At 37.1% G+C, this 17,658-nt stretch overlaps 1 protein-coding gene across 2 annotated transcripts; it reads left to right on the forward strand.

Annotated features, from left to right (window-relative positions):
- The first annotated feature begins 510 nt into the window (after positions 1-510).
- Positions 511-12,904, forward strand: atp6ap1b (ATPase H+ transporting accessory protein 1b). Of its 2 annotated transcripts, none has more exons than XM_027016503.2 (10): positions 511-680; positions 1,203-1,329; positions 2,460-2,534; positions 2,949-3,139; positions 4,727-4,758; positions 5,739-5,824; positions 6,008-6,255; positions 6,581-6,631; positions 7,012-7,249; positions 11,520-12,904. In XM_027016503.2, exons 1-10 carry the CDS (start codon positions 556-558, stop codon positions 11,724-11,726), a joined length of 1,380 nt encoding a protein of 459 aa, XP_026872304.2. In that variant the 5' UTR covers positions 511-555; the 3' UTR covers positions 11,727-12,904. The 2 variants fall into 2 exon arrangements, with proteins under 2 accessions (XP_026872304.2, XP_026872305.2); XM_027016504.2 differs by having other exon boundaries at positions 6,008-6,042.
- The last annotated feature ends 4,754 nt before the right edge of the window (positions 12,905-17,658 follow it).

Raw genomic sequence — 17,658 nt, forward strand, 5'->3', positions numbered from 1 at the left:
ACTAGTTTGACTACAAGCTGTACACCCCATATAATAGAGATCTTCTTTTTGACACATTGCATCCTGTTGGTTATGATGATTTTTAAAATGTTCAAATTTTTTTCCTTGTTTTTTAATAATGTAAAAATAACACTCCATTGCAAAACACCATGTCCCAGAAAAACTAGTAAAGGCTCTATATTGTCAAAATTAATACTTGCGTTTATGTGTTTTATTAATGTAATGTTTATTATACTCATAATTTCTGCCTATTTAGCATTAGATTGACTAATATGTTCCATAAGTAAAATACCAAAAATGCGGTGTTTACCTTTAAACAGTAATGGTAAAACAGAATATTAACATACTTTGTCTCGCTTAAAATTCACAGCGTCCCTTAATTCGACTTATTTAAATTTCTTTCTTTCTTTTTTGTACAACCGTTTACAGATTTCCCGTGTGGGCTTTTATTTGGACGGAATGGTCATATGACTTTCCAGCACTCGTTGCTCATTTCACGCAGCTCTCACATGATATTCGGCGTTAGCAATAAGTTGCACGTGACATCTTAAGAGGATGGCGGAAGTTGGTTGTTTATCTGTTACTGTATCTTCCATGGCTTTTATTTCATTTGTTCTTGTTATTATTTCATTATGTCCTTGTAAAGCCCATGTGCCATTAATCATATGGACCAGCGAAGGGTATGTAACGTTAATGCGCTTTTCTGTTCACCTTTATTTTCCTTTTCCGAGTAAACTCAATAACTATAAAAGAATAGATGGCATAGCCTACATAGTTACTTAGCTTGTAATCATCTTCCTGCTATAGCTAACATAGTGGAATTTAGACTTCCAAGATGCAGTCAGTTTGAAACCTGTGATTTTCTCTTTACATCTATGTTTGTTTATTCAATATCCGTTTTGCCATGTCCCGCATACGATAAATCAACTTATATACGAGCGAGGATTTGAATGTCAGGCAAACATCCAATATTTGTAAGCAAAGTATTTGTACTGTGACTAATATAGTTAGCTAGTGTTACACGGTATAACTGTTAGGGAAGTGTGTTAGCCAGAGATGTAGCTGAAGCTGGTTATGCTAACTTTCAAACAACGTTCAGTTTCAGAGAAGTTGTCTCTGGTATGAAGTTGGTGTCCTATCTTCAAGCTGCCGTGACACCTTTGGCAAACTGAGTGTTTACTAAGTGCTGTTTTTTTATGTAGAGACAGTTTGCCAACCCTGACAGAACCAGCAGCTGGAGAAATTGTCTCTGGTATGAAGTTGGTGTCCAGTCTTCAATCTGCTTTGACAACTTTGCCAAACACGGTGTTGCTCTTTCTGCAAGACAAGGTGAGGACAGTCTTGCCAATTTATAAGCACAGATGTACCTTCATGGATATACCATCTATTACTCTCAGTGTCATATGACTCTGAGGCATCAACTTGCTTCCTCTTACTGTTTCCACAGGGTAGACTAGAATTGTGTTAAAACGTTGTTGGAGATTGGGGGAGGGGGTGTTTTATATGTGAACTAATCTTTTATTTGTGGAACAGTTAATTAGAACATTTTAAAAGTTATAGACTCAGAGTAAAATGCTGATAAATTAATGGGTCTTGCTAGTATATGGTGAGAAAAAGATAAACTTTTACAGTAGTATATAGTGGTTTTTCTGAGTATTAAAATAAATAATTTTTTTTAGTTTTCTGCAACTATTTTAAACTTGTGAAGGCCTTGTTAATTTGCTGATGAATTAAATGTAACAAGTGTCTCACAATGTCAGTTGTGAGCAACCACTAGAGTGAGGCCACAAGCCAGAAACTAACAAGGGCTCATTGGCCTGATCTTCCTGAGGTGGCCTCGCCTATATAACAGTGTGACATGCGCTAAGCTCATAAGTGGTATTGTTGGCACCAAGGACTCCCCCCCCCCCCCCCTTTTCCTTTGATTTTCCTTTTTTTTTTTTTGCCTTCTCAGGAGTGTAGTGGACAGAGCACTGTTCTCTAGTGCCCCCACTCTTTCAGTTGTATCCCTTTGCCTATAGTGATTATACATTTTTGGTTGACTTTTGCCACTTTTTGCTACCCTTCCTTGCACCACCATATCTGCACTTGGGTCCATCTGGGAGGTCCTTCCCTGCTAGAGTATTCAACAAGGGCACAGTCTGTCAGGGTGCTTCACCCCTGATCATCCCGACTGCCCTGTTCCCCTGAGGATCAAAACTAGGAAATGGTAGTGTGCAACCATGCTGGAATGTCCTATTATAGTTCTATGACTGTAATATCGTAAACATCTCCCATCTGCCCAAGGGTTCAGGAGTTTGCAAATGCATTAAAAAGATATATAAATCTAAAAATATATGAGCTATGTGAAATGTATATTGGTAGAAACTTTTTTTGTTTGTTTTTTGTACTCAAAAGGTAAGCAATTGAGAGCATATACTGACATATGTCAAACTGCCGATCTCTTCTTTTTTGTGCAGTTAAGCTTAGAGGATTTCACAGTATACGGTGGGGTGTTTGGAAATAAGCAAGACAGTGTTTTTTTACATTTAGAGGTGAGTGTTTTGTATAAATGTTTTACTTTATATGGTGAATGATATGTGAAAAAAATAGTACTAGTAATTGCATCGTAAATGGATACATCCTATGCTGTGGAAGAATTGCTGATCTGAACAGTTTGCACATTATGATCAATTTTAGCAAGCTGTGACATATTGCAAATAACCTGCACTTGTGCCGCTCATACCCAGCTTGGCCTGTAAATGTGTAATGCAATATGAATGTAATGTCTCCTTACCACTGAGTAACCCACCTTAATCCACTTACTAGGAAGAATATTATTTTAATATGTATGAGGAGAATAGGAGGATTTCTCTCTGTATGCATGTATGTATGTATGTATGTATGTATGTATGTATGTATTTATTTATTTAATAATTTATTTATTTAATAATTTATTTGTCTACCAGTCAGCATTACAGGCATCTACTCCTCTGGTACTGCCAGCCCTAGCCTTGTCTACAACTGATTCAGTGGAGGAACTTTTCCAGGAGGTACTTGGGATTCCGGCACTCCATATTGTACCATCAGCACTGAACCAGCTTCAGCTGAACACATCACAGCCTTCTTTTCTGGTCATCAGCCTCCCTTACACTCATGGGTAAAGAATGTCATTTGAAATAGACCTAATTATTTGGTATTATGTGTTATTTAGAATATACACAGTTATTTGGATGGTATAATATAAGATGAAACATTAATTTATTCAACCTTTATTTAAACTGGGAAATGCACTGAGGTAGATGCCTCATTTTCAGTATAACCAAGTAGAAAATTAAGACTCTAGTCAACAAATAATAAAAAATAAATTAACAAATTTGTAAAAAATAGTGAATAAAAATTGAATAATAAAACAACCAAATTGGTAAAATAAAAAAAGAATAATTACAAATGCAAAATGGTTTAACACATGTATAAATAAATTAATAAAGTAAATGAATCAGCTAAAACAAGGACAGAAGTGAAATGTGAAATTTTCTGTGCCATAAGTGAGGTAAAATGAGAAACCTTTAGATTGTTTTGCATGTTATTCCTGATTTCGGGCGCACAGTGAATAAAATTGCATTTTCCAAAGTCAGTAAAAATCAGTCTGCACCTGCAATAATAATATAATTCTAGCAAGGACCCACATTAAAAGACAACAATAAATTGTTAGGAGGCAGAAAACCGGTACAAGCATTTTAAATAAATATAGTGTCTGTCATGCCTTGTAGAAAGAAATGGCCACCCTAATTTGGCATGCAGCTCACATGGCAAGTATTATAATTATTGGCAATAATAGTTGTCGCATTCTATTTTGAGCATAAACCAACTGTGCAGATTGATAGAGTCCAAATCTTGAGAGTTGCAGCTAAAACATGCGTGTTTAAAATGTTTCCATTAATACAAAACAGGAAATGAAAGTTGCTTCAGTTAAGATTCTTCTAAAAAATAAACCTTTTTTTTCCCCTTAATTTGCACACAAGCTTAAGCTTAATTATATTCACCTTGAAATTCCAAGTTACTTGTACCGTTACTATTTAAATAATACTCAGTATCATAATTTTTTGCTCAAGTAAACATTAATTTAGATTTATCTGCATTAAGAACTAATAATGGTTAGTGAGTGCAACTTTAAAGCAAAGTAGTGCTGAACAGACCAAAAGAAAATGTTGTGGTGGTTTTTTGTTTTTTTGTTTTTTTTTTTCCTTCTTCCTGTAAAACCAGATTAGTATATGCTCAAAATGGAATGTGATGAGAGGAATGATTTAAGATGATTATTTAGTAGAGATTCATATATTCATTTTTATATACATTTTTAAAAAATAAGTTTTGAGGTCAGATGCCCCACCTACTTTTATGTAAAGAGTTACATAAATGGCTTCTCAGCTCTTGGGAACTGTGCCAGTTAAAACTGAAAAATTAAAAATATATGTAGACTATGATTGGAATGGCAAGCTTGAAAAGATAAACTTCATGCCTATCTTCCCCAAACAAGTTCATAATTTATAGCTAGTAATGTATTCACCAAGTCACCAGAGAGCAGTACAGCTGAAATGAGGCTTTGGCATTACGTGGATGTCAAGATCAGTAACGGACAGAGTGGATCCTGTGTAAACATCAGATAGGTTACCAGCGAATGCACAATAACGTATAGATCTGCAAATTGACAAAAATATTTGAAATGCAAATTTTGTTGCTTTGACAGTGTGCAGTCAAAGGAGCTTCTTAGGAAAAATGGTGAGTAGCTTCTATATTTTGTAACCGTGTGTGTGTGTAAAATTAAAAAATAAAATAAAATATATATATATATATATATATATATATATATATATATATATATATATATATATATATATATATATATATAATATAAATTTTCCAGCTGAGTATCTGTAGTAAGAGATGTACAGTTGTTGTGAAGTACACAGGACGATTTGGACAGAGGTCCTTCATCAGCTATGGAAGCAAAGTGCTTCTGAATTAATGGTACAAGGAGCCAGTTCATATATGAAAAAGTAGATGTTTAAATTCTAACATTAATTCCATGGGGTTCTAAAGTTCCAAGAGTGTAGATCAGTTTTCTATTTCATTGCTGCTATAGCGACAACTGACAATGCAAACAAATGTTATTAATGCAGTGCCCATTTGTATAAAAATGCCTCGACACTGGAAATGACAAATCCTTAATTCTGATGGTCCTAAGGTGTCCAAAGGCCTTCCCTAGGTTTCTCCAGTATAACGCTGATTACATCTCTTGCAAGTAATACAGTAGACAATTCCCTCAGTGATGCTTGAGGAGGAACGGCTGATGACAATTGATCCTTATGTATTAGGACCTCTGTCCAAAGCTCCCTGTGTGTAAGACCTGAGGTGGAGACTTCACAAGGCCTCAGATGGTATCTAGCCATCACTTGCCTATTTTTCCTGCTTTCCACACATCAACTTTAAGAAATGACAGGAAATGACTGTTCGCTTGTTGCGCACGCCATAACAAGTGCCATTGTAAAAAGATGATCAGTGTTATGGCTGATCGGTCTCTGTCACACAGATCAGAAATGCACACACAGCCTGTGCTCACTATAATGTCAGTTTTATTTGGTTTCACCTCCTAAAACTTCTGTCCAAATCTGTTTTTTCTGGAAACCTTGTGTGCTTCACCTATATCGATTTGTGTATGTGTATTACTGGTGTAGTTAATAATTGCCCTCTCTTGGCAGATGAGATCATTGGAGATGTCCTGACTGTCTTTACAGCTCATGGTGTACCTTACACTGCTGTTTACACTGGTCTGATGCCTTCCTATGTAAGACAACACCGGGTCATAATCTGACTTGTGACAGCAATGTTTACAAAGCGCATTTCACCTTTTAGGATCTCACTGTGTTGAAAGTATATGACGGATCCTCAGTACTGAGCACAACGATTTGTCATGCATTCAAGGCACCCATTAAGACTTTTTTTTAAAACTACTGTTCTTCCTTCATAGGTGACTCATGACACCGTCACATCTTTGACTCAGAGGTTTGTGGGACGTTCTCTGCTACAAGCACGGCGAGACCCAACTGTCAAACCACCAGTTACTTTTAACAGTACTTTGGGTCAGCCATGCATTTTGCTCTGGGCTGATCATTTAAATATCAGCCATGTGAAGGGACCCTGGTTTGATCTGGGCCCCTTTACTTTCATTAACTCTGTCTCTCTGGATGGTTCTTTCTGTAATGAAACATTTTCCAGGTAAGAAGATTTATAGAATATTTAGTTTTAAAATAAATGTTTCTAAAAAATTTCATACAAAGTGAATTGTAAAGTGTGTGTGTGTGTGTGTGTGTGTGTGTGTGTGTGTGTGTGTGTGTGTGTGTGTGTGTGTGTGTGTGTGTGTGTGTGTGTGTGTGTGTGTCAGTCACATCTTTAGTCCGAGTTACAGAAACTGAATATTTGTGCATCCTAAAACTACATATTGTAAATTAAGCTTCATTCTTGTTTTATATGAATATTACTTTAATATTTACTATATCTGCAATCAACAAATGATTTATTTTAAGGTTTTGTTTCCACCCAGACTTGTCCTGAATTACCAAAATGTTCTGAGTTTCAAGTCGTTCCAACTCACGTAAGTGTTCAGAAAGTTCACTGGTATTCATTATTGCATTAGTGTGCTGTGACATTTTAATTTTCATTAATGCTGTCATATCTCCAAAAACAAAGAAATCATGAAAATGTCACACCCCACTTGATCATGCACTCTCAATCTATGAATAAATAACACATTCTATAATATTGAAAAGCTCTCCATTGCAGCATAATCTTCACTTCACCTGTGCAGGCAGTGGATTTAACCAATGCCATCAGTAGTTATCATATAAAATCCAAAAATGTCCTTCACAGTGGACCTGGCAGGTTAGAACATGGTGTAGATTTTTGTCTTTTAGATAGCACAGGGAACTGATAAATTCTGAAAAAGGAGTGAAATATTTCTCCTTTAACCACCAGCTTTTTGATGCGCAAGATCTTCTTTCCTGTGTCTGCTCGAAACTGGACAGTCATAGAAAAGGTGGAGCTGAACTATGATGGCCAGAGGGCTGTTTTCAACAGTAGCCGTGGTATCTATTCTCCTGCTGAGTTTTCCTTCCACTGCCAAAGTGTGAGTAGCAGTGAAAGCCCACTGCTAGTCCCGAGCAATGCTAAAGACAATGCCTCCCAGTGGAACATCCTCTTCACAGACTTTCAGGTACCATCACACAAACTATTACAGTATATATGACATTATATACTGGATAACTGAACAGGCAACAGAAAGGTGGTTTTCACTGGGTGGTCTGAGAAGCTTATTTAGAGACAGTCCAACAGCAAAAAACACAAACATTGTAGTAGTTGCCATGACACCACAGAGACTCCTCATTAAAATCTTGGCCTTATTTTTTTCTCCTCACAGTCATTATCATTTTATTTTCCCAAATTTGAAGCTGACCTCCAGTGCAGGCTAACAGAAATGTTAGGCTGTTACATTATATAAGCTTAGTATATTTCTGTTTATGTTGGTTTGCTACATAGGCTGTCAAGAACAACAAAAATAATTGCATTTGCCTGCTATAATTGTAGGCACATACTCTTTGTGCATGGGCAACAAAATGCTGCTTTTTCCTGATTGGTCAGCGTGGCGAGGTTTGTAACACCTATCCCACAACCCCTTGCACTTATGGTTGCTCTTAGAGTACATTTCTTTAGAGGAAGTGTGTAAGCTGCCTTCCAAATCATGGTGTGCGCCAGACAAGCGGACCGAGACCCCCTGCGCAGGTCAGTCTTGGTCCAAAAGAGCTCCTGTGCAGTTCATTTCAGTTATGAATGCAATATGCACCAAAGTCTGGACCAAAGGCACAAAATGGACAGACCAAACACAGGATGCGATGTCACAAGGTATGGGCCTACAGTGTGAGGGCACAAAACAACACAATGAGCCCAGGCCAGACATGAACCAACAAAGAGGTAAAATGCTTCACTAACGTGTGAGGCAAGTGTGTTTGTACTGTAGTGGAAATAAATGCATAAAAGTAATTTTCTAGAAGGTTATTAACTTTACTTTCTGCAGGATTCACAATAACATTAACATTATTTTGTTGGTTGAAGGGCTGTAACACCTTAGCAACTCATAAATAACTTGAGAGTAAAAGTTAAGAAGTTACAGTTGTGTTCCATTAAGGAAATCTGGTGATGTTGGCATGTTGTGCTAGGGGAAAATGTGCTTTACCTCCATTGGTAAATTAAAAAAATGGGCAGGCTTTGTAGTATATAGGTGCTAGAAGCAGAGAGCTGACCTCTCTGGTCCATCCATCCACATATACTAGTTCTAAGAAAATGTAACAACCTGCATACCAGTTTTCAGCTGTCAACATGCAACTGCCAGAAATCCAACACTGAATACACCATGGTTTTTTTGTTTCCATAACAATCACGCCTCTCCTTTTAAATGGCCTTTTAGAAAATGCTTCCAGTATAAGAGAACTTCAGATGTTTTAATAGAAAATTCAGTTACAATCGTATTACTTCATAAGCATTTTCCAGATGCAGCAGGGATGATTGGCAGCAATTGGCAGGACAAATGGAGCTCACTTAGATGAAAATGTAGACACCTCACTTGCCTTGTATTGTCACCCACTGAGTGAGGTTGTGCAATGCGCATTTCAATACATTGCTGGTGCCCTCTAACCTGGTAAGTGGTAGCGCATGCTTGTGACAGTGTTTGGTAAAACTGAAGCGATCATGGATATATTTTTTTAGTGGATAATTTGATTGATTGCCAATATTTTTGGGCTTAAAGTAAGCCTATTCATTTCCATTAGCTTCAATTTTCCTGTCTTAAGGTTTTGAAAAACATTGTTGCCCAACAACAATGACAAGCATAGGGCTTTATTCTGGTTTCTAAAAGCACAATACACAAGCCGCGCTAGAGTGGGCAGTGATTTTTACTGCTTGCCATATGGCAAGCAGTAAAAATCACTGACCACTCTAGCTGAGCGTGCATCCTTGCAAACAAGTTGGTTTAGATACAGAAGGTTTTGATCCTACTCCCTATCAATTTGTTAAACAGGGTTTTTCAAAGCATGAAAGATTCAGTCCTTACCCCATATACAAAGTGTTGAGTAGCTAAAACTTTGGATGACCAGGCTCTTCCTTTTTGAACCTGATGTAAGGTTGTCAATATTATCCTAGATCTTAATGTTTTAATACTAAAGTTAAACTTGTAAGCCTTGATATAGGCCTGTTATTTATGACTCATATAAGTGACATCAATAAAAACTGCCTATTGTCATTTAAGAAATGTTGACCCCACATGATGACAGATTTTCATGCCTTTATAACGTCTAGATTAAATGACAGCAACATGTTGCCTACTACTGGTAATCCATGTGACCTCTTGCAGTTTATTTGATGGAAGATATTTGTTGTATAGCTCCTAAACTCTTAAATAGTGCTACCGAAAGTAGTAAAATGTGATACAAATAGTTTTATTATTATTATATTCACCTAACCTGTTAGATTTCTTATTCAGTTTTTGTACCCCAGATAGCACTAGCATGTATATTAAACATGCTATTCAGAAATTTGAGTTTCACTGTATAGGTTTATTTGAATGAATTTATTTACAGTGGTGCTTGAACATTTGTGAACCCTTTAGAAGTTTCCATATTTCTGCATACATTTGACATAAAACTTCATCAGATTGTCGCACAAAACCTAAAGGTAAAGTGAACAAAATGAAACAAATGAGACAAATATACACAGTCATTTATTTACTGAAGAAAATGATCTAATATTGCATATCTTTGAGTGGCAAAAGTGTCTGGTGTGACCCCCCCACACACCCCCACCCCATGTGCAGTAGTAACTGCAACTATACATTTCTGTTAATTGTGGATTAGTCCTGCACGTTGGCTTGGAGGAAGTTTATACCATCCTCCATACAAAACGGCTTCAGCCATTTCCTCCCATGAACTGCTTGCTTGAAGTCCTTCCACAACATTTCTATTCGATTAAAGACAGGACGTTGACTTGGCCATTCCAAAACTTTAATAATTTTTTTCTTCTTTAACTATTCTTTGGTAGAATTAATTGCATGCTTAGGGTTGTTCTCTTGCTGCATGACCCATGTTCTCTTGAGATTCAGCTGATGGACAGATGGCCTAATGTTTTTCCTTTAGAAACTGCCAGCACAATTCAGAATAAATCGTTCCATCAATGTCCAGATGCTGCAAAAAAGCCCCACATCCATATACTACTACTGAGTTGTTTTGAAGAAGGGTTGAGGTTTTATGCTTAACAAATTGCAGACGGGCAGTAATGTTCTTTTTGGGGAGCAGCAGATTTTTTCTTGCAGTCCTGGCATGTTGTTCTGTGTTCATCTGGTTGTGGACCTATGAACATTAACCTTAGCTAATGTGAAAGGCCTATATTTACAAGTTTACATGGGTTCCTTTGTGACCTTGCAGACTATTACACTCCTTGTTTTTGGCATGGTCTCTGTTGGTCGACCACTCCTAGGGAGGGTAATAATGGTCTTGAATTTCCTCCATTTGTGTAGTCTGTCTGTCTGTATTGGTGGAGTCCAAACTCTTTAGATATGATTTTGTAACCCTTTCCAACCTGGTGACCATCAACTCTTCTGAGGTCCTCTGAAATCTCCTTTGTTTATGCCATGATACAATTTCACAAACATGATTAAGATCAGACATTGCTAGATCCTTGTTCTTTAACCTGATACTGTGATAAAGCCCTCAGGCTTACTACATCAAATCATTTAATAGCATTGCATATTCTTAAAACACAGGGGGCACACACCAAATAAAATTTCTTAGAACTAGTATAACTACCTTCATACTGATTTTCAGACAGCTATATACAACCGTTGATCAGAAATCCCATAGTGAACGTAGTGTTTTTCCTCATTTGTTTATATGTTGACCACGCGTCTACTTTTAAATTGCCTTTTAAAAAAGTTTAAGTTCAGATTTTGTCATAGGAAATTCCCTTACCATCAAAGCAACTGTATGGTTGTAATTTTGTGGTTGCTGTTGGGCCATAACACTTCTTTGAGTGACGGCCATTCACACCTATGGATTGCATGGTATTATGGGGATGGGGGGTTATTAAATTACTTCACAAGTGTTCAGCCATCAAAGAGTTCAGACTTCAAGAAATTCTGTAGTCAAGTTGTTAAACCAGTCCTAAAATGAATTTTAGAACTCACAACTGGTTATACATAGTATGGTAGACTATTAGGTTTACTAAGGTAAATGACCTTAATGTTCTGCACACTGAATAAATATCACCTAGGTTTTTTTTTTATACATTTAGGATGGTTCCAACACTGGATGCATAGTTCTGGTTCAACAAAGTTTTTACTGAACTTTAAATAAATAAGAAAAATATGCATACCATGGCTTGTGTTGTTTGGTCCCATTTAACTAATTGACTTTTGATTTGGACATTTGATTTAAAAACAGATCCAGGGATTCAACGTGACTGGGAATTTCTCATACGCCAGTGACTGTGCAAGCTTCTTCACACCAGGTATCTGGATGGGGCTGCTCACCTCGCTGCTTATGGTCCTTATCCTCACATATGGCTTGCACATGATCATGCAACTACGGACCATGGATCGCTTTGATGATCCAAAAGGCCCAGGTATTTCTGTGCCTCTTAATGATTGACGCCAAAGATTTTCTCCTGGTCTTTTGGTTTTTACCAGTCTGTAGGTTTTTTTTGTTTTTTGTTTTTTTTTTGGGGGGGGGGGGGGGGTTGTTTTTGTTTGAGGTTTTTTTGCCATCCTATATGAGAAGCCTCTTTCTTCATTTGTGGTTGCTACCCAAGACTATACATTCAGGCCACTACTGTTGTTGTTTTGTTGTTGTTTTTTTGGGGGGGGGGGGGGGGGGGTGGTTGTTTGGTTTTTTTGTTTCTTTGTTTGTTTAATGCCAGAATGTTTTCATTATAGTTTTAATGGTAGTACTTTTCATTAATTCACAATTTTTGTAGGCACCTAGAGTACTGGATTATCAGCTCCAGTATCAGCTTTGTAATGTATGGTTTCCCTGATGATTTAAAAAATAAATAATTTTAAGCTGTTCTAGATCATGTTATTTTCTCAGATGCATTTACTTCTGCTGATTGACTTGATCTGTAGATCAAGAATTCTTTCAGATCTTTTTCCATCAAAAAGTGTTCTGATGATTTCAGATTTGTTTTTATTCATTCATTTAATGATAATACTGTCATCATTGTTTTTCCTTTGCCCATGTGTTTTTGATTATAAAATGTCTGACAGTGCCAAAACTGCCAATAATACTACAAATGTAATATTACCCCAAAATCTCCTGAAATGCCCTTTAATATTTTAAACCTAAAGGCAAAGTGAATAGCAACGGGCACTTTGTGTGTCTAAACCATAAAATAAATTCTTTATTTTGAACAGAAATCTAAGGTCTACACTCTCTAGGTAACTTCTTGGTGTAACAAAAAGGGGCACTGTCTTTGTTGTATATCTAAAATTGTTGGTGCCTTACACTGACACCTAGAGTAACTTGTAACTTAGTGTATGGTATTTAAGACTTTTATGTATATTTGTGCCATTTTAGAGGCTGCCTGTGAATTTGGACATTTTGTTAAAGTGAGAGTATACAAAAAGAAGTGTAGTTGTAGCCAAAGCTAATGCAGCACAATGAGTAAGGCTGATAAGTGTTTATAGATTACAAAACATTTTGGACATTCTACTAAATAGGAATTTACTGGACAATGAACATTAACAGACAGGCACAAAACAATCAAAACAAAAGTGCACCTGTTGTTGGTTGTGGAAAAATGATTTAAATAAACCTTGTTTCAAAGTTCATTTTGATCATTGTTTTGATGCTGCATAAGCCCAAATCAGTGGTGCTCCAGTGAAATTTGAAACCGAAATACTGAATTTAAATTAATTTAATAAAATACTACTCTAACAAAAAAAAATTAAAAACTAATTTCTGAACAAAATGATTGCACATTCCAAAAATAATACGTAATTGTTTGAATAAATTTGCACCAAAGAGGGTTGTCTGGTAAAGTTGATTTTAATGTGAATGTGAACATGGGCAGATGCCATACATGGAACACCAGTCATTGGTGAAGACTTCATAAGAGACGAAGATCACCCGTAGCAGGATATATTGGAGAAAATAGGAGAAAAGTGAGAGAAAACTAATGCAAAACACAAATGTGCCCATCTGGCAAGTAGCACACAAGCTAAAAAGGATGGACCTTTTATGCCGAACCTGAATCTGTTCAGATTCAATGCATGGTATAGAAATGACAGCAATTTTTACTTTAGTATATATAATTCATAAATAAGGTTGCTGCTACATTTAAAATATGTACCAATGTATGATTTTTGCCTATATTTGACTTCAGGAACATCCCTCTTCAGTGTCCAGCAGTAGTTGGTACCTCTTTTCCCTACTGCACATGACATGCATACACAGAAACCAAAAACTACAGGTGATGAAATTCATTATGAAAAAACCCCACAAAAATCGTAAATACATAAAAAGACATAATGCGTCGCTGGTGCAGCTGATACTTGAAGTCATTTAAATGAGACTGCTGAGGCAGTCTGTTTTTAAAGCAGACACTAGAGTTTGCTAGTCCAAGTTCCAGAAAACTCTGCATTTACCTTGGCTACTGTCATAGAAATCCAGTGGGAAAATCCCTGCAGAGGATCTCTTTGATCTACAATGGGACCTTGCACATGCAATATGCAATCACTATACCGCCGCATAACAGTATTGTTCTTTTTCTGCCAGATTTTTTGACTGCTAACTCATCCTGTTTCCTGTTTTTGAGGGAGGCTTCAGACAAACTCCAGAATGTTTGGTCTGATTGGGAAACACATGCTTGTATTCAGCTTTTTGATTGGACATTAATTTAAAAAAATGTTTTCCCACATAGGAAATGAATGGCAGAAACCTTTTTGAAACCTTCAAACGCACACACTCCCACACACACTTACTGGTTACACACTAACTGGTTGCACACTACTGGTTATCAGTTAGTAAGGACACCATGACAATCAGCTTACCATCTAGCAACACAATAGCAACCACCTGGAACGCAATAACCATCATCTACTAAGATTCTAGCAACCGCCTGGGACTCCCATTTTTCACCTAGCAACCAATTACTATAGCAACCAGACAGCATCTACTTGGGAATCACTTGCATCATCAATCTGCATTTTCTTCAGGAAATGCAATTTTCTAGTTGTTATTATTCTACCACTGTAAATTTTGGTCCTCTTTTTTTTGACAGCTTTTGAGATTGAGCCACCAATCTTTCTAGAAACCCATCCTCCTCTGGCCAACAATGGACACTATAATTAAACAATGAGCAAAATAAGTAGAGAGAGAGCGGAAAAATAAATAAATAATAAAAATGAAAAAATAAGTGATGAATGTCTAGTTTAGTTGTCTAGAAGTCACAGTCTGATCCTGACGGTGTGCACGTGTCTGAAACCCATCCCACACAAGAACGTTTATTAATAAAATGCATGACTAAACAAATAGGTTTTCATTCCAGCCTTAACTATTGAGACTGTGTCTGAATGGTCTGAAATGGCATTAGACCAGGCTAGGATGACTGTGTTCTCTATGTCTATACCATATGTCCACCAGAGTGTTTTCAATTAAACAATGAGCAGAGCTACATTGGTAGAAGCCAGTTGATTCTAGTATAGAACTAAAGGCCGATCTCAAAGGGTCTTGAGCACTAAAGTGAGAACTGAAATCACCAGTAATAATAGTTCTTTATACTGAGGTCATTTTTTCATGAAAAAGGCTTCAGCAGGCCTCTGTGTAAGACATATCATCTCTCTATCAGGCACAGGATGGTACAGAAAAGCAACCTTAAACTGCACAATTTTTAGGCAAGAGGGTATTTTGACCATATCATTTTTATGCATCTTTTCCAATTCCAAGCTGTATAAACTTGAATGCTTATTGGATTTAAGCATATCAGGTGAGGTGTATTTGTGTAATGAGGGAGGGTGTGGCCTAAGTAGATCAACACCCTATATGAAGGTGTGCATAAGTATTAGGCAGCTTCTTTTCCTCAGGCAAAATGGGCCAAAAAGATTTAACTGACTGAAATGGTTTTAAAAAGTCTTTCAGAGGGATGCAGCACTTGAAATTGCTAAGCTATTGGGGTGTGATCACAGAACCAACAAATGTATTCAACAGGATCCCAAGAAATGTGCTGAGAAAAAATTTGGAGTGCCCAGAAGTACAAGGTGTTCAGTATTCAGAGACATGGCCAAGGTAAGGAAGGCTGAAACCTGACCACCACTGAACAAGACACAAGGTGAAACATGACTGGGCCAAGAAATATCTGAAGACAGATTTTTCAAAGGGCTTATGGACTGATGAGACGAGTGAGTCTTGACGGACCAGGTGTATGGGCCTGTGGCTGGATCAGTAATGGGCACAGAGCTCCATTTTGACTCAGACGCCAGCAAGGTGGAGGTGGGGTACTGCTATAGGCTGGTGTTAAAGGTGAGCTAGTTGGACCTTTTTGGGTTGAAGATGGACTCAAAATCAACTCTGGAACATACTCCAAATTTTTTAGAAGACACTTTCTTCAAGCAGTGGTACAGGAAAAAGTCTGCATCTTTCAAGACAACTATGATTTTTATGCAGGACAATGTGATGGAGCATGTATTGAAGTACTCCACTTCATGGCTAGTCAGTAGCCTCAAAAATGAAAGAATAATGATATGGCCCCCTTCCTCACTTGACCTAAACCCCCTAAACTTGAGGGGGGGCTTCTTAAAATGGGAGACTTCCGGTGAAGGAAAACTATACAGCTCTGGGAGGTTGTGGGTGCTGCTGCACAAAAAGTTGAATGTCAACAGATTAAGAAACTGACAGACTTCATGAATAGAAGGCTTATGACTGTTATTGAAAAGAAGGGTTATATTGGTAACTTTTTTTTTTTTTTTTTTTTTTTGGTCAATGTTTATTTGTAAATGAAGTTGTTTATTATTCACACAGATGAAAATTAAACAAGGGGGAGGGGGGGAAAACCAGTTTTTCATTTAGTTCTATAATTCTGCACACTAATAGTTTCCCAATAATTATTCACACATGCATTCTCCTAAGAAAGCCAAAACCTAACTGTAGTTCAATAATAAAATGAATCCTCAGAAACACAACTTTGCTAATAATTGTGCACACAGTTTATTCTTGAATGTTTTGTCTCACTATGAACCATGGATCTTGCATTATATATGCTCCTACCATCTAATTCTGGCTTGGGTGGAGTGCCCCATGCATTGTAAAAAGTTTTCTGGTCGCCTTGTTTGTGGCATCCCGCTCTTCTCTTGACCATCTTATTGTGGCTGCTAGATATCTGATGACTCTGGTAGGCCATATATTTGTATGGCTGTGCTCTTATTGTTTCCATTCAACTGAGTCTTGAGGACCTGCCTTACCCTATGGATACCAATACATGACAAGGTGAACTCAAGACTCCCTTTTTAGTTTTCCTGTATTCTTCACAAGTCCTTAGTCTATACTCCAGCTTTCCTGGGGAAGTGATCAGTAGCTCAGTAGGAGATTCTGGGCTGCTGGTTTTGTGCCCCCACCAAAGCAGGCCTGTTTCATTTGCTAAATATTTGAGTTCTAGGTTTCTGCCTCTGATGTTCAGACATCCCACTCCACCCCAACAAATCTGAAAGTGGTGACTGCTTTTATAAAAGAAAATGTTGCTGTTCATTTTCAAGTTTTCCTCCAAGGTCAAACATTCATTTCTTAAATAAAACATACAATATTTTCTAGTATATTCAATATCCCATTTTTAATATACAGTCCTTGTAGCAACAAGGTTCTATGTTGGGACCCTAAGTCAGTATTTAATGTAATTTAGGAGATACGTTTTGTCCAAAGCAACTTCTTGTGAGTGAGTACAATTCAAGCAATTGTTGATTAAGGGCCTTGCTCAAGGGCTGAAAAGTGATATCAGTGGAGGGGCTTGAATTAGCAACCTTCTGATTGCTAGTCCAGTATCTTAACTGTTGAGCTTCTCAACTTCACCCTCAGCCATTCTTAGAATAGAGATTTCCACTTCATACACATGTTGTGAAATACTGCAACAATTAAGCACTTCTAGGGTGTTTTAACTATGCTCTCACTGAAGCATTTCTAATTTTTCTAGAGTGATTGGGGTTAACAATACCACAGTGGAAAGTAGTGCATTAATTTCTGTTAGTCCATTCAGATGTGCCCCAGTGAGTTGCACCAGGCTAACAAACACTTTCTTTGTGTGTTTTCTAAATAACTCTTTGATGTGTTCATGTATTCATGTTGGGGAACACATAGAAATATGTGGTTTTGATATGCAATTTCCACATCTTTACTGACTTCTAGAGACTGAATTCGTTTGTAGTGTCTGCAAAGAACTTAAAGGTTTTAGTTTTCTTCATTTAGGAAAACAAAATCAGCAAGGTGTGACACAGTTAAAAATAAATTTTCATCAATAAATTTGAAAGTGGTGATTGCTTTTCTAAGAAAAAAGTTGGTATTTCTTTGCTCATCTCCTTCAGGATCTCTTTTTTCTTTA

The sequence above is a fragment of the Electrophorus electricus genome, chromosome 22 (assembly GCF_013358815.1).
Source record: "Electrophorus electricus isolate fEleEle1 chromosome 22, fEleEle1.pri, whole genome shotgun sequence".
NCBI classification, from domain to species: Eukaryota; Metazoa; Chordata; class Actinopteri; order Gymnotiformes; family Gymnotidae; genus Electrophorus; species Electrophorus electricus.

Excerpts from the sequence above, each read along its gene's own strand:
- atp6ap1b (XM_027016503.2), top strand. The coding sequence starts at position 556 with ATGGCGGAAGTTGGTTGTTTATCTGTTACTGTATCTTCCATGGCTTTT. Across the intron at positions 4,759-5,738 it reads GGAGCTTCTTAGGAAAAATG|ATGAGATCATTGGAGATGTC; the intron begins GTGAGTAGCTTC and ends CTCTCTTGGCAG. Across the intron at positions 6,632-7,011 it reads TTCAAGTCGTTCCAACTCAC|CTTTTTGATGCGCAAGATCT; the intron begins GTAAGTGTTCAG and ends TTTAACCACCAG.